General features: G+C 45.6%; 1 protein-coding gene and 1 long non-coding RNA gene across 3 annotated transcripts; both read left to right on the top strand.

Moving 5' to 3' along the window:
* The first annotated feature begins 666 nt into the window (after positions 1-666).
* LOC141027652 (uncharacterized) lies at positions 667-4,265 on the top strand. 2 transcript variants are annotated; one of them, XR_012189323.1, is made up of 2 exons: positions 667-1,378; positions 2,588-4,265. It is a non-coding gene; the product is annotated as an uncharacterized lncRNA (long non-coding RNA). The 2 variants fall into 2 exon arrangements; XR_012189322.1 differs by having other exon boundaries at positions 4,002-4,265.
* A 10,278-nt stretch (positions 4,266-14,543) lies between these two features.
* On the top strand, positions 14,544-15,671 carry LOC109775473 (uncharacterized). Its single transcript, XM_020334219.4, has one exon. It carries the CDS (start codon positions 14,646-14,648, stop codon positions 15,402-15,404), a length of 759 nt encoding a protein of 252 aa, XP_020189808.1. The 5' UTR covers positions 14,544-14,645; the 3' UTR covers positions 15,405-15,671.
* Positions 15,672-16,387: the final 716 nt, after the last annotated feature.

A 16,387-nucleotide genomic window follows, 5' to 3' on the forward strand; every position in this document is an offset into this window, starting at 1 on the left:
CAATCCGGAGTTCTTAAGTTGGACTTTCTGGTTGGATCTTTCATTCGAGTTTTACCTGTGCATTAGATGAGTACTTATTGTTTGCTTGTTTGTTTGCGATAGAGTACCCGGAGTGTGCCGCTTGTTACTTCGAATCGCTAGGTTTCGCAGAACATCAGCAAGGCAAGTAACACTTTGATCATACTTTTCCATACCCAGTTTTTGTTGCATTAGATCAATTCCTCAAACATTGCATGATTATGATCTAATTAAATTGTGGGTGTTGGGAAGTAGATGAGGTAGTACCTATTGCCCTGTTTATTATCAAACCCTGGGAGTTACTTCTACGTTGCTATTATATTGCCATGCTATGCTCGTAGACGTGGATTGGGTTTGAGAGATTTTCATGACAGATGTGAGATTGTTAATAATGGCTTACTTAATGTAACACCCCGGTAGTTAAGCTACAGTAACCACACACTAATGGTGCCTTGTCATCGCAATTAAATTTCTAAACCTCACTTTAATCCGAACCGAATTCAAATTCAAATTGAAAAGAAAGTCAAATTTTTATTTCTTCAAACAGTAAAACAAAAATGTGTGCTGAGTTGCAAAAATTCACTAACAATTTTCCTGAAAGAAACCAACATTTTATGAATAATTAAAATGCCCTTAAACTAATTAAAATTGAACCAACAACTTTTAATTGATCCTTTTCAATATAAATAAATATTTGCACGTTTCAAAATAACTTGGAACTTGTCGTGCTAGCTCATAGCATTACATAGTATTTATGTGTCAAGTACCTTGTTGAACCAAAATTCCTTTGCCTTTAATAGAAATAGCAAAACAGTAGCTAAAAGTAAAACAGAAATAAATAAAGATGAAACGTAGAATAAAAAGGAAAGGGAAACCCCCCTGCTTCCCCTGGGCCTTAGACCGACAAGGCGCAGGCCCAGCCCATCAGTGACTTTGTCTTCCTCTCCTGTTCATCCATGGCGCTGGCAGTGCCTGCACGCCGTCCACGCCACCGATCGTCGCCGTTTCAAGCATCCACTGCCTCCCCGCGACGGATAAGTACCCCCACAACACCCAGGACGAACCCTAGCGACCCCCAATTCTCCCATCTCCCTCGCCCGCTCTCTCCTCCGCACGAGTCCGAAGCACTGCCGCCATGGTCTCCGTTGATCCTGCGGCCACCGAGCCCTCCTCGCCTCGCTGATATGTCCAGGGGATCCGTCGTCGTCTGCTTCGTCTTCCTCGCCCACGAGCTCAAGCCCGGAGCCTCCACATCGACTGGATCGACGCCATCATCTTCCTCGGCCGTCGCCGTTGTTCTTCACCGATCCGTCACCTCTGCAGCTCCTAAGCCCCCAACGGGCCTCCGTATGCCTTCGTGGTGAGTTCCTCGTCACTTCCCCTCTTGCCGCGCATCGATTCCGTGCCTCCTGTTGCTGCTGCCATGGTCGCCGGAGATCAGTGCCGCCACCGTGTTAACCGTCACTGCTATTGTGCTCCTTTGGCCCAACCAAGTGCGCCACCCCGCTCGTGGTCTTGCGTAGAAGCTGCTCGTGCCCTTGGTGCGTCACCTGCGTGCCCGTGGCTTCGATCTACATCGAGCCCAAGCCCCTGCGTGCATTGCTGACGCCTCCGCGTGTGCCCGCTTGTGCGCGGCCTCGCCTCTCCGCCCGCGCCAGCCGGCCGGGGCCGCTGCTTGCCGGGGCCATGCCCTGCTCGGCCGCCCGCGCCTGCTAGCTTGGCCGCCAGCAGCTGCTGCCGATACTGCCCGTTGCTGCTTGTTGCCTCTGCCGCTGAGCTGATGCTCTGCCACCGCTGTGTTCTGTAGTTGCTCTGCTCCTTTGCTAGCTGTGGTGATAGTGATACTGCCCCTAGCTGTTGCTTGCTACTCTTGCCCACTACTGCAAGTTGTTGGCCGTGGCCACCATGCACTCTCGTGCGTGCGTGCCCGAGCACACCAGTGGCCGGTTTGGGCCCTGTTTAAGACTAGATGCTAATTAGTGGTTAGGTTAGTACAGATGACATGTGGGTTCCCTGAGATTAAAATAAATAACCAAAGTCAATTTAGTTACTTTCAATGACAGCTGGGTCCCGCGGTACTGTTTATATGTTGACCAATCAACCCTTGAATGGGTCAACCCATCCCCATTGGCCCCACTGTCATACACTGTAGCTAGAATGGCAGTAGGTGACAAGAGTATTTCCTGTTTTAGTTTCGATTTAGTAATAAAACCAGAAATTTCATAAAATGGTTTAAAGCTTTGAAAATTAATATAAAAATATCCGTAACTCGGATGAAAATACTTTGTACATGAAAGTTGCTCAGAACGACGAGACGAATCCGAATACGCAGTCCGTTCGTCCGCCACACATCCCTAGCATAGCGAACACGCAACTTTCCGCCTCCAGTTCATCTGTCCGAAAACACGATACACCGGGGATACTTTCCCGGTTGTTTTCCCCCTTCGTCGGTATCACCTCGTACCGTGTTACGGCACACCTAGCACCGCGTATTGCTCTGTTATGCTTTGTGATGCTTTGATTGCTCTGTTATTTATTGTGTTCCCCCTCCGCTACTTCTTTCCGGTAGACCCCGAGACCGTTGCCGATACCCCCGAGATCGACTACATCGACGACCACCCCTCCTTCTTGCCAGAGCAACCAGGCAAGCCCCCCCCCCCCTTGATCACCAGATATCGCCTATTCTTCTCTATGTTGCTTGCATTAGAGTAGTGTAGAATGTTACTGCTTTCCGTTAATCCTATCCTGATGCATAGCCTGTCATTGTTGCTACAGTTGTTATCCTTACCTGCTATCCTACTGCTTAGTATAGGTTGCTAGTGTTCCATCAGTGCCCTACACTCTTGTCCGTCTGCCATGCTATACTACTGGGCCGTGATCACTTCGGGAGGTGATCACGGTATATACTATATACTTTATATACATGACACATGTGGTGACTAAAGTCGGGTCGGCTCCTTGAGTACCCGCAAGTGATTCTGATGAGGGGGCTGAAAGGACAGGTGGCTCCACCCCGGTAGAGGTGGGCCTGGGTTCCTGACGGCCCCCGACTGTTACTTTGTGGCGAAGCGACAGGGCAGGTTGAGACCACCCAGGAGAGAGGTGGGCCTGGCCCTGGTCGGTGTTCGCGGTTACTTCAAATAACACGCTTAACGAGTTCTGGGTATTTGATCTGAGTCTGGCCATTTGGTCTATACGCACTAACCATCTACGCGGGAGTAGTTATGGGGATCCCGGCGTCGTGGTATCAGCCGAAGCTCTTTTGACGTCAGCGACTGAGTGGCGCGCGCCGCATTGGACCGTAAGCTCGCGCTTGTATTAAGGGGGCTAGGTCTGCTTCCGGCCGCGTACGCAACATGCAGGTGTGCATAGGGCGATGGGCCCAGACCCCTGCGCGCATAGGTTTAGACCGGCGTGCTGACCTCTCTGTTGAGCCTAGGTGGGGCTGCGACGTGTTGATCTTACGAGGCCGGGCATGACCCAGAAAAGTGTGTCCGGCCAAATGGGATCGAGCGTGTTGGGTTATGTGGTGCACCCCTGCAGGGAAGTCTATCTATTCGAATAGCCGTGTCCCTCGGTAAAAGGACGACCCGGAGTTGTACCTTGACCTTATGACAACTAGAACCGGATACTTAATAAAACACACCCTTCCAAGTGCCAGATATAACCCGGTGATCGCTCTCTAACAGGGCGACGAGGAGGGGATCGCCGGGTAGGATTATGCTATGCGATGCTACTTGCAGGACTTCAATCTACTCTCTTCTACATGCTGCAAGATGGAGGCTGCCAGAAGCGTAGTCTTCGACAGGATTAGCTATCCCCCTCTTATTCTGGCATTCTGCAGTTCAGTCCACTGATATGGCCCTTTACACATATACCCATGCATATGTAGTGTAGCTCCTTGCTTGCGAGTACTTTGGATGAGTACTCACGGTTGCTTTTCTCCCTCTTTTCCCTTTTCTATACCTAATTGTCGCAACCAGATACTGGAGTACAGGAGCTAGAGATCCCGAGGATGATTCTACATGGAGTTCGGCTTCGAGGAGTAGTTAGGAGGATCCCAGGCAGGAGGCCTGCGCCTCGTTCGATCTGTATCCCAGTTTGTGCTAGCCTTCTTAAGTCAAACTTGCTTAACTTATGTCTGTACTCAGATATTGTTGCTTCCGCTGACTCGTCTATGATCGAGCACTTGTATTCGAGCCCTCGAGGCCCCTGGCTTGTATTATAATGCTTGTATGACTTATTTATGTTTTAGAGTTGTGTTGTGATATCTTCCCGTGAGTCCCTGACCTTGATCGTACACATTTGCATGCATGATTAGTGTACGGTCAAAACCGGGGGCGTCACAAGTTGGTATCAGAGCCGACTGCCTGTAGGTAGCCCCCTTTCCAACCCCTTGGCCGAAGTTGAGTCTAATCGTCCAAAACTGTTTTACTAACTTGGTTGTGTGGCTTACGGGCCCACGTCGCCATCGGGTGGTATTAGGATTTTTTACTCCTCGTCTATACTCTGGGACTCTGATCTCTCTTCTATTCAGGTTAAATGATTTTTACTAGCTCTGACTCTAGGTTCGCGTATCTACTTCCTTCCAGAGAGCCCCTCACTCCAGATGATTGCTTAGTGGCCAGAAGATTTCAAAGATACTCTTCGATGTTCTCTCGAGGCCTTGTGCATGTCGCTTTTGCAATTCCCTTCCAACTATAAACCCCTATGAATGACCACGTACATTTTTCATTCATACAATCATCCCCCGTTGATCTTCTTATTACTAGATACCCTGAAATACTCTATATTGTTCCGAGAATACTTTGCGCCTACTGCCTTGCAGTTCATTATCCACATAAACACCCCTACGGGTAATTTCTCGCACTTACCGAGTATCTGCCCATCCCTAGTTGTTTGTGTGTTTCAGTAAGTTCTTTAAAATAATATTCGATCTTCCGAAATTCCTTAGCAGCTTATTGCTCTTGAAATTCTTGCTTGCATTATGGTTAATCCCATAAGTATAGTAATCTTATTGGCATCCTTTGTCACTATCATTTTTGAGTCCTTTGATTCAATAAGTTGTGAATGTTCACAATCATCAGTCGAATCCTAGGATTATCCTTCCGGCTCAGACGTCATTTGGATATGAGCTGGTTCTTGACCAATCAATGCCTTGATCGGTTGTTCTTCTAAGTCTATTTAACTTATTCATTTTCGATCAGAATGATTGCTTCTGATCCCTCGATTTGGAAATCATAAAATTTCTTTGCATTAAGCTTTGAATTAGTCAGTTGTTTCTATAATATGATGCCTTGGCATTCCTTCTTCCTCTGATTGAGTACTGATACTCACATCAGCCCCGTTGTGGACCGCCATACCCATTGCCGGGTTATTATCCGAGAGTGTCCTTCACGACCAAAATTCTTGTGAGTTCTTTACCTGATACATAATGCCTTTGGTAAATTGTATCCTCTAATTTTGTCAACCATGCTCTACTTTTGAGTTTGTGTTATTTACTCCTGAAGTTCATGGTATATGTTCTAAGAAGCCCCGATGGGTTGAACCTATGCCTTCCTTAATCTGTGTGAACCTAAAAGTTTTCATGGGTCATACTCCTTTGGTAATTCACCAGGTAGGTTTTGACACTGAAATCATTTTTATCTAGAGCAGTGAATGAAAGGTTATGCATTGAAGAAGTGGGAGTCGACCTTGAACTTTGTGTTCATGCCCATGGACCCGATGTGGAACTTATCATGGAAGCTTCTTGCAAAATATTTAATCATTTGGGCAATTCTTCCGGTGTCATTAAGTTGAATCCCTTGCAGCCATGGTTTCGACCATGTTGTTCTTCTTTGATTCCATTTCTCAGGCAAGTTTAAGCATTTGTCTTCTGCGGATCAATACCCCAGTCCAACCTTTACTTTGATCCGTCGTCGAGTATTACCCCCCGGTATCTCGAGATTATCACGGATCTGCATAACTTCTTATGAGTTCTTCATCAAGTACTACCTTCTCACCGATTCCAATTTTTCCTGGATTCTGAGTAGTTAGTCACTCAAGTACACCGATAACTAAATCGCATCTGTTCTGCGATTCAACAATTCTTAGCAATCTTCTTTGCTTACGAGTTTGTACCCGATCACGTCATTCCTAGCCAACTTGGTTATATCATTATCATGATGATTTTAATTGTGCTACCTGGTCCTTATTCCCTGAGCACAACTTTCGACGATGAGCTAAGCTTGCGTCGATTTTCGTCATCATATCTTTTCTCCTTGAACAACAAACTTGATTTCAAGTTTGTGTCCTACCTGTGGTTCCAATAACCTTTCACTTCATCATTCCTTTGACTTGATGTCATCGTCGATCGATTACATCTTCGTGAAATCTCACGACAAATGTGTCGTGATCATCATCAGCCTTCCGAGCTCTTCCAGGATATCAATTGAATTCATGATGAGAAATACCATCCTTGCCCTCGATGAATTGTATTATCATCGACCACTTTATTGCCTTCCCACCAACACAAACGTGTTCATGTTTGGTGTTATACCTTGACTTCCTTGCTATCCAGCAATTGTTCTTCTTTACCTTGGAATATTACCATCTGTATGTCGAGGATGTTGTGAGAATTGTTCCACCTCTTGAGAATTCTTGACATAGTAGTACGTCTCTCCATCTCCGTTCATTCCTTGGTCCCTGTGTTGTTTCTAACCGGAAAATCGACAATTGATCTATGGCATGCGAATTCGAAACTTCTAGCAAGCCTATTGCTTTGAAGTTATTGTTGACATTTCATTCTTAGACCATTGGTTATCGAATCACCATTCTAACATTTATCATGCTACCTATGCCCATATTTCGGGCACACATTTCAACCAATATTTGATTGTGTATGTTTTCCTCGAGCATACACCATTATATCATTTGATCTGACGAATGTTATCTCCTTGTTCACATAATTGTGGAAATCCATCTTTTGGGAATCTCGATGAATTGTCCTTAGCCCATCAGCCACCTCATCATCCTCTCCTTGGTTTAATGATGAACCCTTGTTTCAGAGCCTTGCTTCTGGACGCCATTTCCCGAGAATCTTGCAACGTCAATTCGTCAATTGGTGTTGCACCTTTTCTTTTCAAGCATCCTGAGTCTGAGGTATCCTGACACCAATCAGATCTGAATCTTGGTCAGATATGATGGTTGGATCATATTCCCAAGAGTTATAACATTTTGTTGTTATATGGCCCATTAAGGTGATGTCATGCCTAGCACACCTGGCCGGAGGACCTATTATTATAGTTTCCTCTTTAGCAAGGTTAACCATTCTTCCATGAGGAAATTGTAAGACTTATTCTATAAGTTGTTCCTAATAAGTCCTTTGTGTATCTAGAGTCTGACCTTTGCCTGAAGATCATGTCAATGCTATCTCGAAGCATGTATGTGGTACTCCGATTTTCAATAAGAACATCTGAAGCACCATGCTGAATTTTCTGTATCAAATGATCCAAACACCGTTGTATGGGTATTGTCATCAAATTCCTCTCCCCTTACCTAAATGGTTTCTACTTTCTATCCTGTCGTGGATATCTTGTTCTGCTTCTCCTTGGGAAGGGTATACCCCTGGTATATGTGTCAAACACATTTTCCTTTCCATTGTTCTGTTTGATTTGATGATCACATTTTCCTTTCCATGGATTTGTTTAACCTTCCTTGTGATCCATATGATCTAAGTAGTAATATTCTTCTACTTATGTAAACACCTTGGTGTACAACCGTGTCAGTAAGACCCTGTTGCATTTGTCGATAGCATTCCCGTAACCTCCGATGGACGAGAACTTTGCCTATTGGTCCGCCTCGTTCAACGAGCAGGAAAATGGTTCTCTTCGTCCCTCGCCCTTGGTATCGATGTTCTTGCCGACATAACTGACAGGCTACCCTCTGACATGCCTTGCTATCGTGACCGTGCAAGATGTCAGCCCCCTTTCTACTTTAAACCACCTGGTGGGCCCATAACCCAAAGTTTTAAAGGATCGAAACCTAACTCTCCTGTACACCCTGTTGCCAAAGTTATTCCTAGAGCTTGACTTCGTATGTAGTTCACGGGCCACTTGCCTAGTGATCTATTCTGGTATCAGACGCAATACTTATTCCCATTGCTTTGAATCCCTTTCACACTTTGTTTCAGGCGACGAACAATTGCCTATGCGCTTGGAACTTCTATTTTGCACCTTCTTACTTTGCTCTCGATAATGTCTTAAGTTTCAAATCGAGAGTTACTTTCCGTCACCTTCCCTGATGTTATCTACCAGATAAGCATCACTGCGTCAGCGACTGAGTGGCGCGCGCCGCATTGGACCGTAAGCTCGCGCTTGTATTAAGGGGGCTAGGTCTGCTTCCGGCCGCGTACGCAACGTGCAGGTGTGCATAGGGCGATGGGCCCAGACCCCTGCGCGCATAGGTTTAGACCGGCGTGCTGACCTCTCTGTTGAGCCTAGGTGGGGCTGCGACGTGTTGATCTTACGAGGCCGGGCATGACCCAGAAAAGTGTGTCCGGCCAAATGGGATCGAGCGTGTTGGGTTATGTGGTGCACCCCTACAGGGAAGTTTATCTATTCGAATAGCCGTGTCCCTCGGTAAAAGGACGACCCGGAGTTGTACCTTGACCTTATGACAACTAGAACCGGATACTTAATAAAACACACCCTTCCAAGTGCCAGATATAACCCGGTGATCGCTCTCTAACAGGGCGACGAGGAGGGGATCGCCGGGTAGGATTATGCTATGCGATGCTACTTGGAGGACTTCAATCTACTCTCTTCTACATGCTGCAAGATGGAGGCTGCCAGAAGCGTAGTCTTCGACAGGATTAGCTATCCCCCTCTTATTCTGGCATTCTGCAGTTCAGTCCACTGATATGGCCCTTTACACATATACCCATGCATATGTAGTGTAGCTCCTTGCTTGCGAGTACTTTGGATGAGTACTCACGGTTGCTTTTCTCCCTCTTTTCCCTTTTCTATACCTAATTGTCGCAACCAGATACTGGAGTACAGGAGCTAGAGATCCCGAGGATGATTCTACATGGAGTTCGGCTTCGAGGAGTAGTTAGGAGGATCCCAGGCAGGAGGCCTGCGCCTCGTTCGATCTGTATCCCAGTTTGTGCTAGCCTTCTTAAGGCAAACTTGTTTAACTTATGTCTGTACTCAGATATTGTTGCTTCCGCTGACTCGTCTATGATCGAGCACTTGTATTCGAGCCCTCGAGGCCCCTGGCTTGTATTATAATGCTTGTATGACTTATTTATGTTTTAGAGTTGTGTTGTGATATCATCCCGTGAGTCCCTGACCTTGATCGCACACATTTGCGTGCATGATTAGTGTACGGTCAAAACCGGGGGCGTCACAAGTTGGTATCAGAGCCGACTGCCTGTAGGTAGCCCCTTTTCCAACCCCTTGGCCGAAGTTCAGTCTAATCGTCCAAAACTGTTTACTAACTTGGCTGTGTGGCTTACGGGCCCACGTCGCCATCGGGTGGTATTAGGATTTTTTACTCCTCGTCTATACTCTGGGACTCTGATCTCTCTTCTATTCAGGTTAAATGATTTTTACTAGCTCTGACTCTAGGTTCGCGTATCTACTTCCTTCCAGAGAGCCCCTCACTCCAGATGATTGCTTAGTGGCCAGAAGATTTCAAAGATACTCTTCGATGTTCTCTCGAGGCCTTGTGCATGTCGCTTTTGCAATTCCCTTCCAACTATAAACCCCTATGAATGACCACGTACATTTTTCATTCATACAATCATCCCCCATTGATCTTCTTATTACTAGATACCCTGAAATACTCTATATTGTTCCGAGAATACTTTGCGCCTACTGCCTTGCAGTTCATTATCCACATAAACACCCCTACGGGTAATTTCTCGCACTTACCGAGTATCTGCCCATCCCTAGTTGTAGATTTAAAGATTCCCCACCCTTCTACCGACGTAGCAGCCGACAGGTGTCAAGGGAACCTGCGGTGGCGCCGGCTGGACAAGGGGAAGTGGTAGTCGTCTCATTTTTGCCAAACCCTAGGCCATCCTTTTTGCTTATAAGTCATGAATCACTCAGCCTCAACTCACCAAGTTGATGGCCGACGGAGTCTTTCGATTTAACCACCATCTAAGTCAAACTTGGACCGCTATAAAATTACAATATAACTACTATGAAAGTTTGATGAAATACTGTAACCGCACGAAAACCTATTATGGAATCTATAGGAATAAAAGTGGTTTCACAAATTTTCATAGATAGTTCATTTGAGTTTTAAAATATATAAATTCATATTTCAAAAAATATTCAACAACTAGCCTGTTATGAAGATCTCACCAAGATGATGAGGATGGTGAAACGGATCTCGATTTGGACACCTTGTAAAAAAATAGTACATCCCTAATTTGGACATAATTTTAAAACAATGGTATTAGTTTTGATACATCTTAGGGTTTTAAGTGCAATAATAAGTGAATGCTTGAATGGTAATTAAGAAGTGTATGTTCACAAACAACTTAGTCCCAGATGATATTAAGATATCAAAATTGCTACAACACCACACAATGGACTCCAAGAAAGATAAAAATTATAACCATGCCCATCCATTATGCAAACAAGACCCCAGAATTGAGACTTAGATTGCAATCCGGCCGTTCTACACTCAGCGAACTCACCTGAGACGCAGATGCCACCTTCTCCGAATTGGTCCTTACCAAACTTGGGCACTGCAGAAAGGGCCTCCCACTCGAGGTCAAATACTGAAGCAAACCAGAGCATTTTGCGTGTTTGATCCACTTCTCTGGTTGAACAGGTCGATATAGTCATCCATGGAGGACGAAGCACATCAAAGCCAACGCCCACTTCACTTAGCACAATAAATGAAGGACGAAAGATCGTAAATCCAAGTCCCCATATCCATCTACCTACATGGCAGTGAAGAGAGGGAAGATAAGGGGTTGCATCGATCCACAAAACTAAGCTTATTGGGGGAGATCTTGTTGGATCCGCCACCCACCTTCGCCTTCCATGGTTCCACCATGGAAGGCTATTGCAGGAGAGAGCCAACAATTTTCAGACACCGCTCAAAGACGCCAGAGTGGAGATATGCCGTGGCATAACACAAATCACCTTCAAGCACGACACCTAGACCTAGTCATACACCTAATAGTTGATCTACATGAGACTCTAGACCTGGATACCTTTCCCATGCTCACTGGCGCCTCACCACCGGAAGAGACGAGCAAATGAGTCAGGCTAGAGGTGGCGACTCTCCAGGAGGAAGATGAGGAGAGACAAAAGGAGGGGGGATGAATGGGTTTTGTCGTACACTAGTATACCTGACAACACCTAGTTCATAATCTAGAACCTCTATTTTATACACGTACGTTCTGTAATAGGTTTCAGTGTTGTTTCATGATTTCATCAAAATTACATATGAGTTATAGGGGAGTCTATAGTGGTTTTGAGTTTCAATCGGATGATCATGGGAAACTTTAACAAAACTAATGTGAAACACATGTCCATTGTGAAACGTGTATGAAAACTATGTGAAAAATTATGTAACTGTTAATAAAATTTTGGGAAGTTCTCAACCACTTAAAAAATTTGTGTGTATTATGTTAATATTTTTCTTAATGAACAAATGTAACTATATTGAAATTTTGTGGATCTTGCCTTAAATATAATTTGATTTTAATTTAAGAAATCAAAATTGTTTAAAAACATTTTTATTCTTAACGAAATGGTGAAAGCGTGCATAACATTTGAACTGAGATTTAGGATTTCTTTCAAAACAAATTGGGTACTCGGCTAATGTAAGGGAAATATGGCAAAATTTCGGACGTCAAGTACAAAAAAAAGATTTTGAGGATTTAGATTTCACCCGAGAACATGTGAGTCAAACGCCAGATTGAGAGGAAGCGGTTGTCCACATTCGTCGCCGCTAGGCTAGAGTTACTAGCCAACGTAGTTAACTGGTATGTTATAAGCTTTCAATATGAATGACTAATATGTTAGTTTTTTCTTTGCAAAGTTTGAACCCACCAAAATAATAAAGAACTGCATCAACGTGGAAGAAAATGACTGATAGCCATACAAATTGGCTATTCTACGCTTTTTCTTCTTTATATCGGCGTAGAATAAAGGGAAAATTAAAATGCCACAAAAAATTGTTGTTTTGATAAATGCTGCAAGTTGTGGTAACTAAACAGATACAATTTCAGGGATGAAATGTCAATTCGTGACGTTGTGTTTAAGACGAGTGGGATTTTACAATAGCATATATCTATAGATATTCGAGTTATGTTTGACTAACTGACCAGTGGATCTATTTCACTATAAGGAACATGTAACTTTGGAACGATGTAACTATCTGGCAACCGAAACGTGTATTTTAGACAACATAGAGAAATACACGAGAATACGAGACAAGAAAGATGAGGCGGGGTACTCAGCCATGGATCTACATCTTACATAGCCTTTAAAGACCATTTTTATTCTTCTTCCCTCCACCTCCCAAACCAACCTTACCATGGCTGTTGTCATCATCATTGACTCCACCTAGCAGGTGGACACGTAGACCAAGCCTTCTCGCTATACCCTTTCCCCCTACCCCCTAGGTTGCCCCCCCCCCCCCGAGGTCTGTCTTAGCTGATCTCACATGGCTCTGCTTGTGACTATAACCACTTCAACAAGGTTTAATCACTCTGTTGAATTGTTGGTGGCACTGTTGCATCATTAGTGACTCTGTCTAACCACTCCAACAAGGTCTATGTCCATGATGTTTTGGAAAGTGTTTGAACACCGATATAGTAACATGCGTGGAGTTGTGTGACAGTGGGGGACATAATCTCAGTTTATTGATGGTGTTTCGCAAATCATTCTCGAGGGTAGCGGGATTTCACCCAAAAAAATCACCTAATGTGATTAACTTTTGAGTCATTGTCTTGATAATTTTTTGTGAGGTGAACCCTATGCTTATGTACAACCCTTACTTGGACAAAATACATACTTATGATTATGTCCTCTATGCAAATATACACAAATATAAAATGGATAATTAAGATTACATCTAACCATGGTGTTCCAATTCCTCATGCAATAGTTCACAACCCTAGGTATCGGCAATATCTGTCACCACGACTTCTCATCATAAACAAAATAATCACAAAATTCTCTCATGTAGGCCCTTATAGGTGATGTAGCATGAAGTCAATATTCACACATCATTGCTAGAGAAGTGCAGCACAAAGTAATAACAGGACATCAAACTTTACGCAATTTCAAATGTTCACTAACAACTGGATTCTTCCGGACCCTCAAGAATGCAACGACTGCTCACCAGAAATCATATTGGTCATGATTAGTGTGGTAAAGATATATGGATAACTATCTAGACACACAAATCTTTTACCAAATAATCACTAAGCATCAGCTACAAATAAGTAATCACCACTAGGAAGTGATCTCAACAACAAATCTGAGGTAATAATTCATAGATTCAAATAGGGATGACGATGGAGGTGGTGATGATGATGGTGTTGGTGATGATGATCCCCACGACGATCGGAATGTTAGTGATGTTGTTGGCTTCAATTCTCCCCACCGGTAGAGGAAGGATCCCGACAAATCAGCCCTCTGGGGGAGAAAAGCTCACCTCTATGTTAAAGATGGCGGAAAAAAAATCCTCGATAATTATTTCTGTCAGTTTTAGGGTAAAATGGGATCAGTGCAGCCATGCAACATTAGAGGCATGCCATGTGAGCCCCACATGCCCCCTTGGCATGACCAGGGCGCGTGGGCCCCATAGGGGGCCTCCTGGCCCAAGTATGGCCCCGTGGCTCTCTTCCCGTATAAAACTGACATTCTAAATTTTTGCTATTTTTACGAGTTCCAAAAAGTCATTTTCTCCACCGGATTTCATTTTGGTGCTTTTCTGCAATTTTTCGCAAATTGCCCTCCTCCGTTGCAACATGCAAATTAAGAGGAAAAAGAATAAGAATGATGTGACAAATGCAAAACATGAATAATTGTGAGCATTTTATAATAAGATATAGTGGTGCAAAATGGATGTATCAGGTTTCGACTATGTCGTCTTGGTTGTCCAAGTAGAAGATGCCCCAGTTCCGAGCTATCTGTAGTCTGCCCTCTTAGTATGAACCCTCGCGACCTTGATCTCCTACTCATGGATGACCTTAACTTGTCCTAAACTTGATCTTATATAATTTTTATGTGTGCATCTACAATGTTAACATAGGTTATCGAAAAAAGATTGTGGTCCATTGGCCTATTGGGGTGCGACGAACAGGTCTAAGTGACTCTGTTTTGACACGAGTGAGTGAGGAATCCAAGTGAACCGTTCTTGTACTACAAGCGGCAGCTTGAGCAAGCACTGCAGCCAAAAGCAATCGCAAACACGAAGCTCCCACCACTGACTAAAATATCATAAAATAAACCCCATTAGCCATTTCTGTTCCATTATTACCTCCCTTTAAATACCCCCTCCACTCCACCCTCCCCTACTCGTGCTAAAACCCCACAGCAGCAAAGCATTCCCAACGAAGACAAACAATCCTCTCTCACTCGCTCCTCACTCCTTCCACACAGACAGCGATGGAGCCGAGCATGGCGCCGCGGAGGCTATGGCACGTGGTGCGCGCCGTGCTGTTCATGCTCCGCAAGGGCATGTCCAAGCGGAAGCTGTCCATGGACCTCCAGCTCCTCCTCCACCGCGGCAAGATCGCCGGCAAGGCCCTCAGCAGACTCATGAGCGCCAACGGCCACCACGACCAGGCTGCCTCCAGGTCAGCCGCGGAGGCACCTCCGCCGGCGTCCTTGTCGCGCCGCACCCTCGACTCCGCGCTCGCCGTCTACGGCACGCGCGGCGCCGGCCGCGAGGTGGAGTTCAGCTGCAGCAACACCCCGTCCTACCCGCCCATCCAGCTCATCCCCGCCAAGCGCCGCCGCCGCAACAACCGCCGCACCCACCGCGGCGCCAACGGCGCGGAGCCAGGGTGGTACAACTACGACGCGGCCGACATTGCCAAGGTCTTCGAGGTCCTCAACGACGAGCAGCTGCTGAAGGAGGTCGTCGGCGACGACGGTGCGGCGCCCCTCGCCGTGTTGGCGACGCCGTCGCCCGCGCTGTGGTCGAGCTTCGGCCGCAGCCCGGCGCCGGTGAGGCAGCTGCGGATCACCGACTCGCCGTTCCCGGTGAGGGACGACGCGGCGGATCTGGAGGGCGGGCTGGTGGACCGCGAGGCGGACGAGTTCATCAAGAAGTTCTACGACCAGCTGCGCAGGCAGCAGAACCTCGCCGCCGCCACCCCGGAGTACGGCTACGCGGGTCCGGCTGCCGGCGTCGCGTACTAGGAGCTTAGCTGCGTACGTGCCGACCAAAGCGTCCATATAAGTATTAGGTGTTAGCTACTTCCTGCATGCATGTGTTTCGTTCCAAGTGTGAAGCGTGAACCTGCTCCAGTACGTATATGTTTGTGATCTTGTGCATAGATCAAGCATGTTTGTACGTAGAGAGCTTAATTAATTACAGTACTCTAATAAGTTTCTTGGAGCTGTGAGATTTTTCTGTGTTTAATTAGTTTGATGATCCATGCATGTATATATTACTAGTTCACGACTGCTAGTAGGTAACAAGATTCACACCTTCCGATGTATATGTATATCGAATGCAAACAAGGATGGCTCTCAGTGATTCAGTCCGTAACTGGTTTTGTTGTCGTACACGTCGGTGCCAGTACCACAACACAGCGACAGTAGTAGAGCAACTTTCCAGAATTTCTTCAGTTGCTCGATCGTCTTGTCTTTGGCCACAGGGGATTCGCGTATTGGTTCCGGAGAATCGATCGGCCTGTCAAACATCGGAGGATATCTGATATCTCAATCTCACTTGATTGTGTTTTGGACCAGTACAGTACACTGCTTACCTTCCATTGAGATCGATAGGGGATAGGAGGCTGTTTGGTTGCCGTGCGCTACAGTACCCGCATTGCATACACTTCTTCATCCAACCTGGCTATGCAAATGCAGCCTCAAATGCACCATATGCATGTTGTTTGGTTGCCTGCATGCCCTCTTACCTGCATTGGCTGAACCACACTGCCTGGTGTTTGGTTGCCTGCATGTTAGTCCACAAACCTAAGGCATGGTGTTTGGTTGTATGCAAGGCCTGATGTGTGGTAACCTCTTTGGCTAGTTGGTGAGGTTACCACCACACTTCGGCAGCACACATCATAAGCACAACAGAGTATAAACAGAGCATCAACTAGCATAATTCAGATATAAGCAGTACCACAGATATAACAGTTCAACGCATAAACCATAAACATGTTCAAAGC

This window comes from Aegilops tauschii, chromosome 7 (assembly GCF_002575655.3).
Source record: "Aegilops tauschii subsp. strangulata cultivar AL8/78 chromosome 7, Aet v6.0, whole genome shotgun sequence".
In the NCBI taxonomy this organism is placed as follows: domain Eukaryota; kingdom Viridiplantae; phylum Streptophyta; class Magnoliopsida; order Poales; family Poaceae; genus Aegilops; species Aegilops tauschii.

Coding starts and splice junctions, on each gene's coding strand:
- LOC109775473 (XM_020334219.4), top strand. CDS start 14,646: ATGGAGCCGAGCATGGCGCCGCGGAGGCTATGGCACGTGGTGCGCGCC.